This window comes from Empidonax traillii, unplaced genomic scaffold, assembly GCF_003031625.1.
Source record: "Empidonax traillii isolate 1590-97213 ecotype Southwest subspecies unplaced genomic scaffold, ASM303162v1 scaffold214:size757588, whole genome shotgun sequence".
Lineage (NCBI taxonomy): Eukaryota > Metazoa > Chordata > Aves > Passeriformes > Tyrannidae > Empidonax > Empidonax traillii.
The window spans coordinates 332247-350340 of NW_020955407.1; the positions used below are offsets into that span (position 1 = coordinate 332247).

The 18094-nt window shown below is 35.4% G+C and overlaps 1 protein-coding gene across 1 annotated transcript in view; it reads left to right on the top strand.

Annotated features, from left to right (window-relative positions):
• LOC114059280 (protein eyes shut homolog) overlaps positions 1-18094 on the top strand; it is a gene marked incomplete at its 3' end in the record, with an annotated part of 607760 nt that overhangs the window by 212920 nt on the left and 376746 nt on the right. The window contains exons 14-18 of the mRNA XM_027887535.1: positions 4841-4963; positions 6704-6817; positions 8034-8147; positions 8586-8699; positions 16959-16970. Of these exons, the coding sequence (XP_027743336.1) occupies positions 4841-4963; positions 6704-6817; positions 8034-8147; positions 8586-8699; positions 16959-16970 (477 nt within the window). The remainder of the gene's footprint in view (positions 1-4840; positions 4964-6703; positions 6818-8033; positions 8148-8585; positions 8700-16958; positions 16971-18094) is intronic.

The window sequence follows — 18094 nt, forward strand, 5'->3', positions numbered from 1 at the left end:
GATTTAGGCTTATAAAGGGTATGCTTTTGGTTCCGCAAGGTCTGCCTGTGAGGTCTGTCCACTGGGGACAATATGAATCACAACTGATCTCAGAGTAAATCCATTGGTAGCCTAGATGAAATCATCCTTTGTTACCTGTGTCAGGTGCATCAGCTTGCCATCACTGTCACATTAGTTTTTACAGTAAACAATTCAATATGTCTGAGGCAGAACTTCTGGAGTATCAAGGATATTTTAAAATATCTATGTATTTGTTGATACCAAACTGAGTAAATGGTAAGAAAGTAGACTGACTGCTACTTAGGATTCATCTCCAGACTCAACTGAGCTTAAACGACGTGTACTAGTTTTTGCTGAAAAAATATGTTTGCAGTCCTCCTATCAGAAAATCGTAATATAAAATTCAAAGTGAGTTGTAATGATTACTTTTCAGCTTCCAGTAGAGTTTTTAAAGAAATATCCAGTGAAATGTTATTTCATCAGGAAATGCTGACATGATGGGATAGAAACTGACTTTTGGCCTATAAGCCTTATTTTTTTCACTTATTATTCAGCTGAGGAAACTTTGTAAAATATTTAAAACTCTTGAAATTCTTCACTTAAAACCTAAATGACAGAAAACTGAATTGCAAATCTGTATAAATTATTTTGCCTTAAATTATTTATTTGTTTAAAAACTTAAATATGTAGGAAAGAAGCTGATGTACAAATACCCTAATTACTCATGATAGTAAATTCTTATAACATATTTAAGTTTCTTATAGATTATGTGTACATAACCACAAGTTGTGAGTTGTCCCCAAGCTGGACTGAGAAATAAAACAATATGCAAGAAGGATACAACACAAAAAATTGTATCTTCCTCTGTATCTCCTATAGTTGTGACTGGTTGCTTCAATACAGCAATCATATCTATTTAATAGAGGAGTTGATCACTATAAAATACTTTCCTGTTGTATTGTCTGAGGCAAGAGCATTATTTATTTTCCCTGCCTTTCATGGTGTGGTGGGTTGACCCTAGCTGAATGCCAGGTACCCATCAAAGCCACTCTTATCACTTCCCTCAAAATCTTAAAAACACCTTCCCCCCATCCCTGTCTCACAGGGAATGAGGATTACAGTCACTTCATCACAAGTTGTTTCTGCTGCTGCTCAGGGAGAGATGTCCTTCCCCTGCTCAAGTCAGGATCACAAGACCTACCAGGAAAAGCTGCCCCAATGTGGGCCTCTCTCTCCATAGGTCCAAAGGTCCCTGCCAGGAGCCTCCTCCAGCATCACCTCACACAGGTTCACAGCCTTCACCTGGGCATCCACCTGCTCTGGTGTGAGCAAATCCACAGGCTGCAGGTGGATCTCTGCACCCATGCTGACTTTCATGGGGTTCAGGGAAGCAGAGCTGCTTCACCATGCTCTTCACCACAGGCTGTAAGGGATCCTCAGCTGCAGTGCCTGGAGAACCTCTTCACTGATCTTGGGGTCAGCAAAACTGTTTTTCTCACATATTCTCAGTCCTCTGAGCACCATTACATCTGCACAACAACTTTTTTCCTCTTGAGTATTATCACAGAGACGTTACTGCCACCTCTGACTGGCTCGGCATTGCCCAGTGGCAGGTGTGTCCTGGAGCTGGCTGGCACTGGCTCTGTTGGACATGGGGGAAGCTTCAAGCAGCTTCTTGCAGAAGCCACCCCTGTAGCTCCCCTGCTACCAAAACCTGACCATGCAAACCCAATATGCATGCAAAGGTGATGATTTTTTTTTTATGCTATTAATGATTGCACATTTTTTACAATTTTTATATTTTGTATAATTTTTGCAATAATGACATTTTTTATAATTAAAATTCTAGAGGACCCAAGGAAAAGTAGCTTTTTATTCTGATAGGTGCTAAATAACAAAAACAATAGTAATCAGTCTATTCCAAAAGCTAAATTAATAAAATGGCTTGTATGTAACTATTATCACATCCAGTATAAATAAGGAGAGATTGGCAACCCATTAGTACGCATGAATCTTAATGATAATGAATTAAATTCTGGCATTTCTTTCTTTCACTCTTTTTAAGCTTTTCCCAGATGTAATTTTAACAGGAACTATATAACTTTTTTCCCAGAAGTCGTATTTGTTCAATAAGAGTGAATAAATGCACATCAAATCCTGCTGGCTCTGACAATAACCCTTAATGTGAGGATTCAGTTAATAGCTTCAGATGTACCTGCCATCCAGAATACAAGGAACCATGTAGTGAAATTGCCATAAATCACTGTGTGGCTGGACTATGTCAGAATGGATCACAATGCAATGAGCTCCCTAGAGAGCTTGTGTCACAGTCTGACTAGTAAAAACCACTTTTGTCATGAGTCATTTGGATTTGTCAGAAAGAAATGCCTCAAGAATGTAAATGGGGCATTTCTGGAAAAAAAAAATTTAAAAAATAGATTGTTGCTAAATTTCCATTATCTAAATTTATTATGTAAATGGATATCTGAAGCAGAAAAATATACCTACACTTGCTAATTTCTTTTTATAAGAAATAATGCATTCTTAAATTCTGCAGCCGAATCTGTTTTGATGAGAAACTTTATTCAAAACCAGATGTTAAATATCAAAATTGAGCCATGGACCCATCACCCTTTGTTCTTGAATTTAGTATAGTAACTTCAGGTATATTGTCCAAGCTGCAATACTTTGATAATTAATTCAAATCACAGAAATAAAAGCACACATAGGTTAAGAACTTTTTAATGAATATTCATTTTTATTTTGTCAAAGGAAAAAACATGTTGGCTTTTCTATATTCATTATCTTTACTTAGATGACAGTCACATAACCACATGTAACAGCTATACATATATCTATCTGGGTATAGCTATAACCATCACTGATCAATGTTTCCATTTTACTATTTTATCATTATTTTTTATATTAGTTTTTGTAGTACTTCAGTAAGCAGATCTTAACAGTTATTTGCAAAGGCAAAAATGAAAGAGACTTAAATTTTTAATAGCAGTCAACAGGGAGGAAAACTTCAGCTGTGTGAGAATGTTGCACAGCTGGTGTTTGGGGTGGAATTCAAACATAGCTTGAAGACACCTTTCTGCATCCTCTGATTTAGAAACCAAAGTGACTGCATGTGTAGGGCAGTTTTAATATGTATTGTCTTGTATTTATGCCTCAAAGGGTTGTTCTACAAGGCAGAATTTCTAAAGCTCATTGTGTTCCAGTAACCTACCCTGATGGTCAGAAGTTTCTGTCTTACCTCTTGTAACAAGATGTTCAAAAATTAAAAAATCTTCCAGATCAGAAGCTCTTCAGTCATGCCTTAAGAACATGGTTTACATTTCCTTTAATTTGAGGACTATGCTAAACTAGGTCCAAGCAGGACTGAATTTTTAAAATTTCATAATATTTTTTTTTCTGAATCTGCACTTAATGAATGTTATAAAACAAGATTGTGTTTGGTTCTTAAAGCTATCACATTATACTGTAGGAATACATCTTTGACCAAAGACTCTTTTTCTCCTTCTTGTCTAAAACATTGACGAATACAAAGTCAGATATGGGGTAACTCTATGGCATAATAAAATCTGTTCTGCCAATGCCTATGCTACTGAAACATGATATTACTTTATAAATATTTTTTAAAATTAAATGTGAAGTTCAGATCTTCAGCCAGACTTGGTATCTAAGTTTGTAAGATGTTGCAATTAATGATATTTAGCTCGCTGAACTAAATCTCTGATTTAAGTCTCTAGAGGCTTTTCATGCTGTAGTTGTTAAATTATAATAAACTGATCCAGTCTATTTTGACATTTGTTGTACCAAAATATTTAAAAAATTTTTAAGTACTCAGTTAGTAGGAGACCAGAAAATTATACTTATTATACTTTAAGTCTCTGAGGGTTTATGACCAAAGTCGCAATTTAAATGTCCACAATTTGAAACTTTGCTCTTATATTCAGAATTAGGTACTGGCTCCACACACGTGGATTGATTTTTCAATTGTTTTATATTAATTAATTAAGTATTTTTATTTGGTTTGATTTTTTTCCAGTGAAACAAATATATAATTGCAATTTTTTATTGTGTATGTTCAAAAATAAAGATGCTGTTATCAATGAAAATTATGATTTTTCTTGCTGGATGATGGCTTCAGAAACTATATCACAGCAAATATACCTAAAGTGTAAAATGTTTAATGTTTCATCTTTGAAATTTTTTTTTTTAAATTTTGTGCATATGTACACCTCAATAGGAAACACAGATGCTTCATTTTCACAAGATTAGGTATCTTATTAACTACAAGTTAACTGGCTCAAAAAATCAATTCCAATATGCTGTCAAACATGTCTGTTCTTGTAATACCTGTTTTATAAGAGAATGTATTGGGACAACTTCTTTTTTTTATCAGTTTAGAAACATAGGATCTTTTCTTAGTGTGGTGACAAAACATCATACAAAAATGAGAAGGCTTTTATCAACAGTGTTCTCACTGATGTATCAATAAAAATAGAAATTTTGTGTAAAACCACTTGAAGACTTTGACATTCTATCTCATTCTCTTGAAGAGCCATTGTGTCTTGAATATATTTTATTATTGTTGCAAGAACAGCTTTACCATTGGCTTTATTATTATCATTATGACTTTGTTCCATTTAGAATTGCTTTGTACATGAAACAGCAACTTTCAAAGAAACTGGAATATTTTACCCTATAGTAAATATGATTTGGAAACATAAGAAGAGAAAATGACACAGTAAATTGGTCTATCACTTGTCTGTTTTTCCAGATTAAATGTGGTAGTAAATTTCTTATGTTGTCTGTTACTCTTTTTCATCAGGTTTTACTGGTCAATTCTGTGAAGTAGATGTTGCTGCCTGCCTATCACAGCCATGTGGAGCCTCCAGCATCTGTAAAGACACATTGGATGGCTATCTTTGTTTCTGTGCACCTGGCTTTATAGGTGGGTTCAAAGTGATGTTGTTTAACAAGTTTAAGTCAGTCCTAAACCAGAGAAAAGAAAGTTATTCAAAAGCAGTAATAGATATAATTTAGCAGTGTGCCTCTGATTCAGGCAGAAAAAACTTTTATTTCCTGGCACACAAGAGTACTTGGCTGTGTAAGAGTATTCAACTGTAAAAAATACTGAGTACAAGGGACTATTTCCACTCCAATAATTATTTATACTATTTTAGACATGGTGTCTGTCTTACACTGATGTGATTTGAACTCCCAGCCATATGCAAGTTGGCCTTAATTTATCTACTTTGTGCTCTCTGTAATAAAAAATCTGCAGTAACAAGGGCCTCAACTGCCAAATATACATCCAAGACCCTGGGCAGGTTTAACTATTCGTGCTTAAATATACATTGCATGTGATTGTCATTAATCTGACCAGATTAAAATTAGTTTAGCTATGTCGGTATATTATCATGTAAAAAAAAAATCTTTCTAGTTACAGAGACATATATTTTTGATAAGCTATATAATAAAATAATCCAGGGCAGTAGGAATTCCCTGAGTGGCAGATCAGCCCTGCAACCCAGAACCATCCTGTCTAGCTCCAGGGACTTGGATAGGGCTCCTAAAACAGGAGTAAGATGACATTACAATCTCTCTGAATAGTCAAGAAGGACACAGACAACCAGAGGAATTCAGATCTTTAGTAGACTCCATATCTCTTAACTTTTTGCTCTACATCCTAATGTAGGCATCCATTTAGGTGAAATAATCTGTGATTTAATAACTGCAGTATTTGTGTATTTAACGTAATGAAATGTTGTAGCTTGTTTCTGTGGTTGGTTTATTATTATCATTATATATAAAGTAAAATTGTACGATGTTACTTGTGATAATTCTTTGTGAGGTCTTATTTTATTGAAATGTTTGTTTAAACTCTTATACTTCTATCTAAATAAGAGTAGATTAGTATTTTTATTTTATACTTTTTCTGTGGCCAAATAAAACCTTCAAAGCCCTTCTGAAGCAGTCAGAAGGTTTCTACTGACTTTAGGCATAAGTCAGTACTCTACCATCCTTTAGGCATAAGCAATAATAAATTTGATGTCATTATTAGCTGTTTGGATAATTCATATGCAAAACGCAAATACTTTCTGGGCTTCTTTCTACCTCAAAGACCAGAAAAAAATATTAGATACAACACTTACAGCTAGAAATTAGCATCTACATTTTTTCCCTCATATATTTGGGAACACGTGTCAATATCTAACTTGCTAAATATTAATTTAATAAAAACTGAAAATATGTGTCCATAATGAAAATCTTTCCCAATACTACCCCCAGAGATCTTCATAACAAACCTATAAATTAATAAATCAATGACAGAATAATATTAGAGAAAATACTGATATTTTGATATTTGGACTTAAACACCATACTTAACACTTTTGTGATGTTTTAGGAAAACTCAAGACTTTATTGCCCTTAAAATATGAAAATATGCAAATTTTGAACTACATTTATAAATTAATCTTTAAAAATCTCATCAGATCTTTGTTGAACATTATGTTATATTTATATACATTCTATTTTTCCTTTAATCACCAAGAAATGAATTCCCCGAAGACAATTTATGGCTTATTGGTAAAAGTTCTCTAACCTCAGTTATTTTGTTGTTGCTGCTTGCACTGGTGACTCACCAGTGATGTGCTCCTACTGAAGTGAAACCTTGACTTGTTTCCAGGTCATAACTGCGAGATTGAAGTGGATGAGTGCCTTAGTGGCCCTTGTCACAATGGAGCTACTTGCGTTGATCATCTGAATGCCTTCAGTTGCATCTGTAAGGATGGATTCGAAGGTATTAAAAAATCCATAGAATTATAACTTTGTAAATCTACTTTGAGTTTTACACCAGTTTTTTAACATATTGGACGAGATCCATATATGCTCATATGGGTGTCATCTGAAGTTATAAACATGTCAGTTAGGGAAACTGCATCTTGACTAAATTATCTATTTAGTTTTCATGACAGTCTGGATCTGAGTGTTTGCTGCTGATTAGTGGCTTGGCTGTTGAAAACAGATTAGTGGGGTTCAGTGAAATTTTGCAAATAGGAGATACTATTTTCTGCAAGCTTTTTAAACATTTGACAGCTTTAATATAATAGAATTGAGAAAAAAAGCAACGTGTGGTAAAAGTTTTTGTTTTGGCATATTTTTACAGTTCGTATGAAAAATCTTATCACTTTGATAAGTGGATGCATTAATATCTGCAGCTATTCTTAGCTTTAAGCTCAGATCAGGAATTTAAAGTGTATCTACTTTCTTTTTAGAGCACCATTTTTTAAATATTATGGATTTTTAATCATAATCCATAATTTGATTTTTAATCATAATTTTAAATCATAATCCATAATGGATTTTTAATCCATAATTCAAATGTCATGTGCCAAACATTACATTTCTACTGCTGGTTATAAAAAAAAAAAAATATCCCTTGCATTTTTGCTTCTTAAAATTTCTTTAACTCCCAAACCTTGCAATTGAAGTAACTTTTCACTTATTCTTCAAATGATAAAAAATTAAGTTCACTGAGAAATATTAGCAATGAAGTATTTTTACACTTGAGTAGTTATGTGGAGGTTTCTGCTATAGTCTAGATTGGAATAAATGGTATTCTTGTCTATAACAGATTTCTTTTTCAATTTTCTGGGAGTACATCGGTTGCCTTATCATGAACACAAGAAATATTTCCTCTCATGTCACTGTAGTGCAATGTATTATATTCAGTGTAATTTGTTTTCTACTCTTCTATATTCATATAATAGAAAAAAATTGTCTTTAAATCTTAGGAATCTATTTGATGATGATACATTTAATATTTTTGAAAAATTAGTGAACAACTTAAATGTTTAGAAGATGAACATCTGTCTTAGATGCCCAAATAAGAATATAAAAAGGTTATCAAACACATTCTCGTATGTGACTATATTCAGTTGAAATAAATGCTCATCTTTCAGCTAAATGTGCTATGGAGTAACTTCTCTCCCCGTTGCCTGATTGTATATTTATAGGTACAACTTGTGAAGCAAATATAAATGAATGTCACTCTTCTCCATGTCTTCATAATGCATCATGTGCAGACCTTATTGGTGGCTATGAATGCATCTGTCTACCTGGTTTTACTGGTGAGTTGTTTTTGTGGTGAACCTTGTTTTCCACAGCGGGGTAGCCCTCAAAGAATCCATTAAGACATTGACTAATTTGCTTGTGTATTATTCTCATTTCTCTTTATCCGCCCTGGTGTAATGTTTCATTTCCATTCCAACAAACTGGAACTCTAACTGCTTCTGTAAACTACATAGCACAAGATAAATTAGTCCACATTTAAAAAGCCCTTCAAAGCTTACAGACAGATGAAAGATTAGTTACCATTTAGTGACTCAGAAATAAGCTGTTATGTAGTTGTGGTGATAAAAGCTAAATGGATGCTGATATAAGCAGTGTGGCTCTTTATTTGGCTGATGTATGTTAGTTTCTCTTGCTTGAGATTTTTGTGGTGCAAATAAATTAGAATTGGCACCTGATTGTCTTAGTAAGTGTTCAAATCTTTCATCTTTTCAAAGGTGCAAGATGTGAAACAGATATAGATGAGTGTGCTTCATTTCCCTGCAAGAATGGAGCCACCTGCATTGACCAACCTGGTAATTATTTCTGCCAATGTGTGGCTCCGTTTAAAGGTAATGAACACCAAGGGAGAGGGGAAAGAAAACATAATTACCTTTAGAAAGCATTTCTGTCAATTGTCTGAAATCATTTCATTCTTCCTGCAGCATTATTAGTCCTTCATTTGCTTGAGCAAAGCTTTTAAGGTGACCAGCCAAATACGCCTTAGGTTGCCAGTAAGGTGAAGAAACATTGTTTATACATCTACTAGGTGTGTTTTTTTATTAATCAAAACTGATAATTTAAAATAAGTTTATTAACAGAATAAGATTGCTTACAAAATGAAAGCTAAATGTCCATTAGACTGTCATCACAAAGACTGGTTTCTTCTCTATGTTTTTCTCTCTAATTTTGTTGGTTATAGCATTCTTTGGAATTTTTTTTTTCATTATTAGAAAGTAATTTATAGCTTTCTTGGAATCCAGAAACTGTGTGTGATTATTTCTTTTGATTATTTTAAAGGTAATATATTTAAAATGCAAGGTTTATTGTCATCTTTTTCATAGAAATTTTGGGATTAAATTTTAAATACTCACTGCTAAAATAATTTTAAAAAACAAAGTGTATGGTGTTCTTGAGCAGATCTAGTTCAAGTGATAATGTCAATTAAAAGCACCTATTGATTTATAAATTAAATGTAAACACATTTTTCCTTAGCGGTTCAATATAACGAAACATACTTGAAGTTCCAGAACAATCACTAAAAGGCAATTTTCTTGGTATGTTGAGACAGGAGAACTTTTCCCTTTTAGGAAAGATGCTTGAATAATATTTTTTATTAGTGAGCTCGTGAACAAACACTCATGTTTGCTCTTATTATTTTAATTAATAGCCAAAATTTAGTTTGTAATTTTTATTATTTTAATTTATACTCTGCTGAATAAAATCTAGTATAATAACAAGTAAATGACCACTACAGGATCAGAACTTCCCCTGCACAGGAAGATGTGAAATCATTTTCAGTGCCTGGTTAGAAATACTTATCTCTTAAATACTTGTTACAAAAGGAGCCATATTTCCAGAAGATTTGTTATTCTTTTAGATATTTAAGTGAGTAATTAAAAATTTAGAAAGTCAAGATTTCTGTAGTCAACCTTCGAGAAGCTAGCCGGCACCCTCAGTCAGTTTGCAGATGACACCAAGTTGGGTGGAAGCGTTGATCTGCTGGAGGGTAGGAAGGCTCTGCAGAGGGACCTGGACTGGCTGGATCCATGGGCCAAGGCTAATGGTATGTGGTTCAGTAAGGCCAAGTACCGGGTCCTGCACTTGAGTCACAACAACCCCCTGCAGCGCTACAGGCTGGGCACAGAGTGGCTGGAGAGCAGCCAGGCAGAAAGGGATCTGGGGGTTCTGGTCAGCACTCAGCTGAACATGAGCCAGCAGTATGCCCAGGTGGCCAAGAAGGCCAATGGCATCCTGGCCGGTGTGAAATAGTGTGGTGAGCAGGACTAGGGAAGTGATTGTTCCTCTGTACTCAGCACTGGTGAGGTCACATCTTGAGTACTGTGTCCAGTTCTAGGCCCCTCACTGCAAGAAAAACATTGAGGTGCTGAAGCTTGTCAAGAGAAAGGCAGTGGAGCTGGGGAAGGTTCTGGAGAGTAAGTCGTGTGAGGAATGGCTGAGGGAATTGGGATTTTTTAGCCAGGAGAAAAGGAGGCTCAGGGATGACCTTATTACTGTCTGCAACTACCTGAAAGGAGGTTGTAGAAAGATGAGAGTCAGCCTCTTTCTCCCAGGCAACTAGTGACAGGGCAAGAGGAATTAGCCTCAAACTATGCTAGAGGATGTTCAAGTTGGACATGAGGGAGAATTTCTTCACTGAAAGGGTGGTTAAGTATTGGAATGGGCTGTCCAGGGAAGCAGTGGAGTTGCCCTCCCTGGAGGTGTTGAAGAAATGACTGGACTTAGTGCTATGGTTCAGTTGACAAGATGGTGATTGTTCAAAGGTTGGTCTCGATGATCTTGGAGGTTTTTCCAACCTAAATGATTCTATGATAATAGTCTTGGTACAGGATGTCTGAGTCTGTTCACTTGTTTATAGCTCTACACAACACCTTCCAACATCAAGCTCTTATACTGATGTTACCTCGATTTATGTTGATATAAATAAAATAGATTTAGTGTCATATGAAAACTCTACCTCATTTTCACATCATCTGTTTATTTAGTCTTAAACTGCTGTAAATGTAGTCTTTAAGAGATTCACAGTAAGCCAATATAATGGTTAGTTAAACTATGTTTTTAATTGTGTGGATATATTCAGGTTACTGTAATGAACAGCTTTGTGTGCACTAATTACAGATCACAGAATTACTTTGTTAAGAAAGTACATATATGATGTTATTGGAAGAAGTTATGTAGGAACACCTGCTGTACTTTGGAGTATTTTCACAGATTTTCTTGCTTGCAGTATTCTCAGTGGAAAAACATAAATGCTATATTATGAATGCTGTCATTTACTTGGAAAGGAATCTGAAGTTGTATTTCCATAATGTATTGCAATGATTTGATCATCTGATCACAAAATATGACTTGAAGGGCATGCTTAACTCCTAGGAATGTGTAATATGTTAGAAACATTTACCAGTTGATCAGGAAGTGTAGAACAGACCTCTATTATACTAAATGGAGAAATAAGGAATACAGAGCATGATTTGGACATTCAGGTGCATTCATACAAATGGTAGCCTGTCAGACTGAGCTAGAAATTGATTCTATGTGTAAAAACTGGGTTTTTTATGTGTTTATCTTGCTTTCTTTATTTTCTTGACTATTCTCATTTGTTTATTTTGACAAGGAGACTATGGATGATTATGACAAGGAAGTTTTGATTTTTCTATTTTCCTTTTTCTTTCCCTTGATTTCCTCTTTTTTTTAAAAAAAGAAAAAACAAAATTTTTACTTTCCTTACCTTTCTAGTCTATTGAGAGCTAAATTATAGCTGCTACTTGTTTTTATATGCTGCAAATTTTTTGATATCCTGATTGTTTACTTTTTTATTTTAATAAATTTTAACAAACTTTTACATTACTCCTATATAAATATGAAAACTTATGGAAATTTAATTAAAATATTACAGTGTACTCATAGTTTCTTGTATTTTTCTTGGGAGGTGTGGTGGGTTTGTTTAGTTGCTTTTTTTAAAGCATGGATTTGTCTACTTTGACAAAATGCTTTAACTCATTCCATTGGCTTTCACAGAATACTGGAAGACATCCAAGGCTTTTAAGAAAAATGATGCTTGAGCAGTGGTATATATTTTTCTTCAAATGCCCACAGTCCAGTCTGTGCAAATTAACTCTACAAGTCTGATATGGGAATGAGGATTTACTTTTCTTGTGGGTACAAAAATTTTTTTAGAAAATCCAATTTCCATGGTAAAGTTAATGCATGGAGAGCACTGGAGAAGTATATCTTCTGATGCTGCTGGTGTAACACAGCGACAAAATTAATGCATTCCTCTCCATTAGTGTTCCCCTGAGAGAAGATTTCCCCACAGCTACTTTAAATCATTGGTCTTTCTATATATTCTGGTATTTCATTGGAATTTTTGCCACTGAAATTGTTACCTTTGACTTTTCGCAAAAGTTTAGATGAACAGCTTGAATGTACCAACAGTCCATCTAGGCTGTCAACTTCTAATAATTTTCTAATTACTAAATATGATTACTGAAGTATTTTCATCCTATTTCCTTCAAAGTCCTTGCTCTGTGGAGGAGGAAATTGATTTTCTGTTTTCCAAAATCATTGATTTTTACCTGTAGTCCCGATAAGATATAAAAAATGAATTTCAAAGTCCATATACTTTTACACTTACATATACTTTTGACCTTGTTTTGGAAAAGCTCAAGATTTGATTAACGAAAGAAAATCTATACCAGATGATGTTATTAACCTGATTACAGGATGAGATTCCTATGTAAACCCACACAGAAATCCTAGATGTTACTGAGCCTCACTGAGCCTGTGACTAAGGTTAAATGGAGAAAAAAAAAAAAATCCAAATTTGTATAATATGCTTTTGTCATTTACAATAGTTATCAATGCTTGAAGTACTTTATATGTTTGGGAACATGTTCTAATTAATCAAAGATGACAGTCCAGTTACAAAAGTCCAGTTCTCTGTTTCTGTCTGCTTTCACTAAAATTCTGCCAGTAACTTGTATAGCACAAATCATTATTACACCTCACACAAAATCTGAAATGCAACTTGCTGTGCTGCTGCTTTCATGTACTGCAGTGTAATGTTCTTTATATACAGGATTTAACCTCAATATATTTCTGATATAGTTGCTTCTACTTGGTTGTAAAACTTGCAGGTTGTACCTGCAAATATTCTACTCTTTTTAGAAATTTCTCCCTCTTCCACCTGTTTTCTATCATAACAGAGGTATAACAAGTGTAGTCATGTTTATCAAACACTTTTTATCAGTTGACATTCTGAAGTAAAGTTCAGAAACCAAGAAGGAATCATCTGTTTCGTTCCCTACAGACATAGTAACATTCCAATATTCTTCTAACAGTCAGGTATGTAGTAATAAATGCGACCTTACTGTTCACAGCTTCGAAGTGCCAACATTTTTTGTATCACACAGCCACATCAATGAAGTTAGTCACAACTATTAGACATCAGTCCTTGCTGAGAGTGTAGCAAAGTGAGTATGTCCCTGTGTCATGCATGCTGCTTTTCAGCACTCTCAGCATGCAAAAGGTGAATAATCCCCCAGCAGTTCCTAGATCAGCTCATTTTTATGGAAGATAAAGAGGGACGAATAAGGTTGCTTTATTTTCCTTTGTTATTGTTGATAGCTAACGACAAATCTTGCACTACCACACCAGAACTGCAAATTTTCCCCATTTTCTACACTAGTATTTAAGGCAAAGATGAAACTAAGAAAATTTCTGTGGCCCATGGACTGAGCCAGTATTCTGCTATTCCCAAAGAAAGCTCATGAAGAAAGTATCAAAATGACCATTTCAATTAGAGACTGTGTATTTAATATGTAGTAATCCTGTGAGAGTTGACGTTTGTTTTTATCTTTAAAAAAAAAAAAAAAAAAAAGGAAAAAACCCAGCTATTTAAGAACTTGTTTTTAATAAATGGAGCAAAGACTTTTATCATTTGATCCAAATTCTTACATGACTTATTTAAAAAAATGGACTGTATGTATTTTGTCTAGATGTTGCTAATGGGTATGACCTTTTTAATCAAATATATGTAATTGTAGAGGAAAATAGAAATTCAGTTCTGAGGAAATGTCTACTTATTTGTGGCAGCCTTAATGACGTGTGTCTCCAAATGTGTTCCATTTAAGATTAAAGCAAAAATGGTAATTGACCATTAAACATGTTGCAAAAAAAAAGTAAACTAGTAAGAAAGGCAACTCAGCAGAAAAAAAAATGCTTAAGTCTGTTAAAAAACAAGAGTGATAATGGAGTTTTCAGCACAGGACATTCTATTATGGGAACAGCTAATTACAAAACAGATAATAAGTAAGAAATGTAAGTGCTCATGAAGGCAAAACCACTAGAATAGAGATAATGGAGCTATTACTTTTGCAGTGCTCATAGACCAAACCTCAGTCATTCTTATGCCAAGACCCATGCAAAAAGGCTGGTTTACAAGACCTGTGGCTCTTTGTAGCATATCTCTGTGTTAGACCATAAAACACTATTTCCTGCTCAACATCAGGTTCTGTATGTTTTTTTCCACTCTCTTGACAATGAACAGTCAAATAAAATTTTACTTAGGGGAAAAATTAAACCAAGTGCATTGATATATGAAGGGCACTGCATCATGCAGGAGCTTTTTGAGTCAAGAGAAGCAGAGTGGCCATGGTTGTGGTATATTACCTAGAAAGTATGAATATCTTTGGAATCTTAGAATCAAAGAATTAACTGGGTTGGAAGAGACCTCCGAGCTCATCAAGTCCAACCCTTGATCCAGCCTCACTGTGATTACTAGATCATGCCACTCAGTGCCACATCCAGCCTCGTCTTAAAAATCTCCAGGGACAGTGAATCCACCACCTCCCTGATCAGGCCATTCCAATGCCTGATCACTCTCTCTGTAAAGAACTTCTTTCTAATATCCAACCTAAACCTCCCCTGGCAGAGCTTAAGCCCGTGCCCTCTTGTCCTGCTGCTGATTGCCTGGGAGAAGAGACCGACACCCACCTGGCTACAACCTCCTTTCAGGGAGTTGTAGAGAGTGATGAGGTCTCCCCTGAGCCTCCTTTTCTCCAGGCTAAACAACCCCAGCTCCCTCAGCCTCTCCTCACAGGGCTTGTGCTCAAGTCCCTTCAGCAGCCTGGTTGCTCTTCTCTGGACCTGCTCCAGCACCTCAATATCCTTCCTGAACTGAGGGGCCCAGAACTGGACACAATACTCAAGGTGTGGCCTCACCAATGCAGAGTACAGGGGAAGGATCACTTCCCTGCTCCTGCTGGCCACGCTGTTCCTGATCCAGGCCAGAATGCCATTGGCCTTCTTGGCCACCTGGGCACACTGCTGGCTCATGTTCAGCCTCCTGTCAATCAGCACCCCCAGATCCCTTTCTGTCTGGCTGCTCTCCAGCCACGCTGTGCCCAGCCTGTAGCGCTGCAAGGGGGTTGTTGTGGCCAAAGTGCAGGACCCGGCACTTGGCCTTGTTGAACTTCATCCCATTGGAGTCAGCCCAACTCTCCAGTCTATCCAGGTCCCTCTGCAGAGCCCTCCTGCCTTCCAGCTGATCAACACTCCCTCCCAACTTGGTGTCGTCTGCAAATTTGCTGATGATGGACTCAATCCCCTCATCTAAATCATCGATAAAGATGTTAAACAGGACTGGGCCCAGCACTGATCCCTGGGGGACACCACTGGTGACCGGCTGCCAGCTGGATGCAGCCCCGTTCACCAGCACTCTCTGGGCCCGGCCCTCAAGCCAGTTCTTAACCCATAAAGAAGGATATGCAATGCCTAAATGGGAATCAGTATAAGCTAGGACTGGCTGTTGATGCACATAAGAAGTCACTGCAGGACTTCGACAATTTTCTCTGATATTTCTATTGGGCTTTGTATTGTTTCCAAAAGTGGCCATCTAGATGCATACAGTCAGCTGCTTCTGTCTCCAAAATTAAAAAATTCAGAGAGCAAGCCTTTTTCCTAGTCATTTCTAGTGTCAATGGAGACATTCCTGGGTATGTTAGATATCCACAAGGGCCTGGCAGATATGACAAGATCTGTAGGAGACCCATGGCCTCCCAGAACAGCACTGAAAACTCTAAGGTATCTCTAAAAGCCCTGTTTACTTATCTCTGTCCACATAAATTCAGTGAGGTATGTGTTGTAGTTTCAACTCTGTTTTTAGTTTGCACCTTGGGACATATCTTGATTTACAAGAAAAAATTTCTAAGCCTTTACAGCCATGATTACTCTGGGAATACTGCATGTGTAAATCCAGTCATCTATATCTGATAAGGGGTTTGAATTTCATCCATCATTCTGTAAGAATGGTGTACAAGATCTCTATTAGAGAGAGCAGATTTAAGTTATGTGGGTGATACAAGTTATATTCACTGAAAATAAAAATCTGTCCCTTAGCTTTCCAGAAAGCATGTGCAAATCACAGTTTTTCAAAGACTTACCTTTTCCCTGATTGCTCTACAAATTATGAGGCCATTGCTGTTGCTTAAAGAAAAGTTTACCAAATTTCAGAAGGGTTTGTTTGGCTTTGGATGCAGATGTTTGTAGCTTTATTTTTTCACAGAGTGGCTTATTTATGATATAGGGTCACCTGTCAAGACATAAATAAAAGTAGTCAATTATAATCTTGATATCAGCCACTATAAATAATATCCGTCCAAATTTAGGAAAATTAACATAGAATCTCGAAACACGGAAGAGTTTGGCCGCCTGAACTAAAGGTAGCCATTACGATAATGCAGAATGACACAGGTCCTGGACCATAAGGAAAACCTGAATTTGATTAAAACTTTCTGTAAATTTTCCACACATAATATTGATTTCAGTTGAATGTTGATTTAGATGAGATAAAGAATGAAAAGCAACCCCATATATTTCAGTAGGAAATATATTTTCATTTTTTTCCTTAGTAAAATTCTTCTTTTGTTTTCTGAGAAAGAGTGAAGCATGTTTTTGTGTTGAAATATGAAATTCACAGATGTGGATACAGACATATCTTTATTGTTTAATCATTATAAACTTGTATATTTTGAAGAAAAAAATGTACTTAAAATTATGTATTCAACTTCTGATTTTCTCTGTTTTTGCAGAAATTTATACAGGTATGGAGCATTAATATATGCATCTCCGTGTGATTTTAATTTTAAAGTTTGTGGTTTTAGTCTTTCTCATACTCTGCTTCACCACTGTTGCATGCTCTGCATTACCATATACAATTAACAGAATGCTTTTTACTTGATAAGTGCTAAGTATTGCTTTTCAAACATCTTTCCTTTAAAAACAACAAAAAAAATATGATTTTCAATTAGTATGGATTTCACAGAAAATGCCTTTTCACTGATTCTATACAGAATCATAAAGCAATTCCTTTCATGGAAAGAACAATTTACATTCCAAGAAAAAGAATGAATTTGCTACAAATTTGAACCATGGAAACATTTGAACTAAGAAAACATTTGCGATGTTTTTAAACCGTTATGATAATACTCTGCTTAATTTCAAGTAATATCAATATATGCATGCTTTGGTTACTTTCTTTTTCTTCCAATCCACTTCCATGGTACTTCTGCTTTTTTATTTACATTTACTAGCATTTAATCATCCCAGCTGTGGAGGTATTTTGTTTTTGTATGCCACAAAACAGATCAAACTAAGCAGTTAGTTTGCAAAATAATGGCAAGCTTAGAGGTACATCTAAACTCTTCAAAGTTTTGAACTCCTAATAGAGATAATCTTATATTGAGCATTAAGACATTTAATATTTAGAGTTGCAGGGAACTCAAATTTTAGCCATCTAACCTCTTGTTCATTAGTGTTCCCGGGATTTTATGGTGAATCTATGAAAGCCTTTTCTAAGTGAAAAGGAGTGAGAGATACTGAGCTGTATAAAATGATGAAAAAAAGTGCACATATTTCTCTGAAGTGATCAAAATATTTTTTTAAATTAAAATTGTTGTATACACTAATTTCAAAAGAAGAATCTTGGGGAAAAGTTGGGGGATATTGTTAGATAATCTTATAGTGCCTTCATCTACTGGATTATCTCCCATAACTAAACATATTTTTATTTTTATTGTATGGTATTTAATTTACTTAGTTCATCTTGGAAAGATAATGTCTGAAACAGTTCTATTGCAGTGATGTTATGAGCACAGAATCACAATATTCTGAGTTAGAAGGGACCTACAAGGATCATTGAGTTCCACTCTGAAGTGAATGGCTCGTT